This window comes from Rattus norvegicus, chromosome 3 (genome assembly GCF_036323735.1).
Source record: "Rattus norvegicus strain BN/NHsdMcwi chromosome 3, GRCr8, whole genome shotgun sequence".
Taxonomy (NCBI): Eukaryota; Metazoa; Chordata; class Mammalia; order Rodentia; family Muridae; genus Rattus; species Rattus norvegicus.
The window spans coordinates 91210035-91213179 of NC_086021.1; the positions used below are offsets into that span (position 1 = coordinate 91210035).

The 3145-nt window shown below is 39.1% G+C and overlaps 1 protein-coding gene across 1 annotated transcript; it reads right to left on the reverse strand.

The window, feature by feature from the left end:
- Or9g3 (olfactory receptor family 9 subfamily G member 3) lies at nucleotides 1-936 on the reverse strand. The gene has a single exon (NM_001000291.1). The coding sequence runs from the start codon at nucleotides 934-936 to the stop codon at nucleotides 1-3; it is 936 nt and encodes a 311-aa protein (NP_001000291.1).
- Between the last annotated feature and the right edge of the window lie 2209 nt (nucleotides 937-3145).

Here is a 3145-nt window from a genome sequence, read left to right on the forward strand (position 1 = left end):
TTAGACTTCAGCATGAGCTAACTTAAAGAGTTTCCTCAGAGCTTCCTTCACATCTTTATTCCTCAGACTGTAGATCATGGGGTTCAACATGGGGAATAATACAGTATAAAAGGTAGACACCATTTTGTCCCTTTCTAAGGAGTAGCTGGAACTGGGGCGAGAGTATATGTAGAGAATGGAGCCATAGTATAAGGTCACAGAGATGAGATGTGAAGAACAGGTAGAGAAGGCTTTGAGGCGGCCCTGGGTGGATCGGATCCTCAGGATGGCAGCAATGATGAACAGATAGGAGGTCAAGATGAGCAGAGTGGGAGAAATGACATTAGAGGCTAAGAGGAAGTACAGCACAGACTGGTAACTCTCCCTAACATCACATGCCAACTTGATCAGAGGTGGAACATCACAGAAAAAATCATCAATGACATTGTCACCACAAAAGTCCAATGTGAATGTGTTGCTAGTTAATATTATTGCATTGACAAATCCTCCTGTATAGGAATATACAACCAAACAGATGCACAATCTTCTTGACATAGCTTGAGCATAAAGCAGGGGATTAGAGATAGCAGTGTAGCGATCATAAGCCATGGCAGCCAGTAGGTAACATTCACTATAGGCCAATCCAGCAGAGAAGAAGAATTGAGCCAGACATCCAGCAAATGAGATACTTTTGTCTTCAGAGATGCAGGTCACTAGGATCTTTGGAGTATAGACAGAGGAATACCAGAGATCCAGAAAAGACAGATTTCCAATGAAGAAATACATGGGTGTGTGGAGTCTGGAGTCATTGCAGATCAATATGATGAGGGTGGTGTTTCCTATCAATGTCATGGAATATACTCCAAGGAACAGGACAAACAGTATCTTCTCCATTACAGGGTCTGTTGAGAAGCCCAGCAAGATGAAGTCAGTCACTGTGTGGTTGCTCCTCTCCATGCCTCAAAAAGCTTGTACCTAGGAGTACAGAAGAGATTAGTTGTCTCTATTAGTATGACATGTCATATGACATGTCAATATCGTTTCTGATAAGCTTCTGGACATAATGAGCACTAGTACCAGTAGGAACACTGTAGTTCTTTTGTAGGTGATTGAAATCTTGAAGTCTAAACATATATTCAATGACTGTAATAAGAATGCAGCTACATGGGGTGGCCTCTTCTGAAATTCCAATAGCAGAAAAATAGAAGCACTATGTTTGGAATAAATTTTGCTTTTGCATAGGCTACCTAATAGTTAAAGTACATCTGGATTTAATTTGTGAGTTGTAGACTATAAAGCATAAAATAATATTAACATGGAGAGGAAGGAGGAAGAAGAGAGTGGTTGCAAGATTAACTGAAAGGTGACAAGTACTTGGCAAGCCTCTAAATTGAAAAAAGTACAATGTTTCTTCAAATTTCAGCTGAAATATATGTATAGGGACCTGATAAGACATATATTTTCTGTGCAAACGAGAAATCTCAGCAAACTTGTTGGTGTTGGTGACCTCTCTAGACAAGTCAATGTCATTTATGCCTTGCTATATAAACATGCCAAAAAGAAATTCATACATAACCAAGGTGATGGAAAGATGATTCAGCAGTTAGAAATACTTGCTGATCTTTCAGATGACAAAGGTTAGATTCTCAGTCACTGACATGGTAGGTGACAACCATTTGTAACTTCAGTTGTGGAGATTCCATACCCTCTTCTGGCTTCTGATAGTATATAGTATATAGTTAGTGGATTTACATGCAGGCAAAACACCAATATAAATAAAATTGCAATAACAACCAGCATGAGATAATAACCACCTATGGTTATTTAACTCTAGTTCACTGAAGACAAACCTAACATGGTGGTAACCAACAGCTCTCTATTTGATATGTTCAACAGGATAGAAATCATGCCTGAAACTGGAGACCCAACCAACTACTAAATGCTAGTGTAGTCATGGACCTTTACAACTATTACTTTAATAATCTAGCACAAACCCTAGTAAAAATCTAAACATTTGTCTTCATAGAGATAAGTGTAGTCTTCACCTCTCAACAAGGAAACTTCTATTTGCAGCACAAGGAGACCATGATAGAAAATAACCCTACAAAATGCAGATTTGTGGAGGCTAGTCCAAATGGATACATCTAAAAATTATTCCCACACCTAAGGTTTAGGGAACATTGTGGAAGAGGAAAAGAAAAATTGTAAGAGCCAGAGGATTATGGAGTTTGGTGAGACTGTTTCCTAGTGATATGGGAAGACACTTCCATTAAGTCTCAGAATCATGACTGCGTAAACATGAACTGAACAAGGACACAATAAATAGACATGGCAACCTGAGGCCTCAACCCCACAAAAAGAATGAGAAACAATTAAGATATGCTGAGAATGGAAAAGACAGTCTTGCTTAGGGAAGAGTATATCAGTTGTCTGTTGAATAGCAAATGCTCAACCCTGAAAACATATATACAAGTAGCATTATACAGACCGAGCAATTTATATTTAGGAATATATGTATGTACATATGTGCATGTAATGACATTAATAAGAAAAAGACTATAAATTTGAATACAATACTGAAATGCATAAAAATGAATGTTTAAATGTCCTTCACAATATAACTTTCAAAAACATGAACTGTGAACAGTGCTATGTTTTAATTGTGATGCTAAGAATTTCTAGAGTTATGAGATCAGATGGCTTACTTTCAAAGCCCTAACCTGATTTCCTCTGTAATGTAGATGACATAATTTTCTTCCTATAGTTGTGGAAATATCCGGGGATCCATCCCATCACTAAACCCAGACAATATTTCCAATGCCATGAAGTACGTGCTGAGAGGAGCTTGATACAGCTTTCGACAGCTTTTTCCTGAGAGGCTCTGCCAGAGCATGACAAATACAGAAGCAGGTCCTCGCAGCCAACCATTGAACTGACAATGGAAGAGTTAGGGAAAGGACAAAAGGAGCCGAAGGGGTTTTCAACCCCATAGGAAGAACAACAACACTATTAACTAACCAGACCCCACAGAGCTCCCAGGGACTAAACCACCAAACAAAGAGTACATATGGAGGGACCCATGGCTCCAGCCACATATGTAGCAGAGGATGGCCTTATTGGGCATCAATGAGAGGAAAGGTCCTTGGCCCTGTGAAAGCTCATGCCA

What these genes read in the sequence shown, in the direction of transcription:
- Or9g3 (NM_001000291.1), bottom strand. Translation starts at nt 936, where the DNA reads ATGGAGAGGAGCAACCACACAGTGACTGACTTCATCTTGCTGGGCTTC.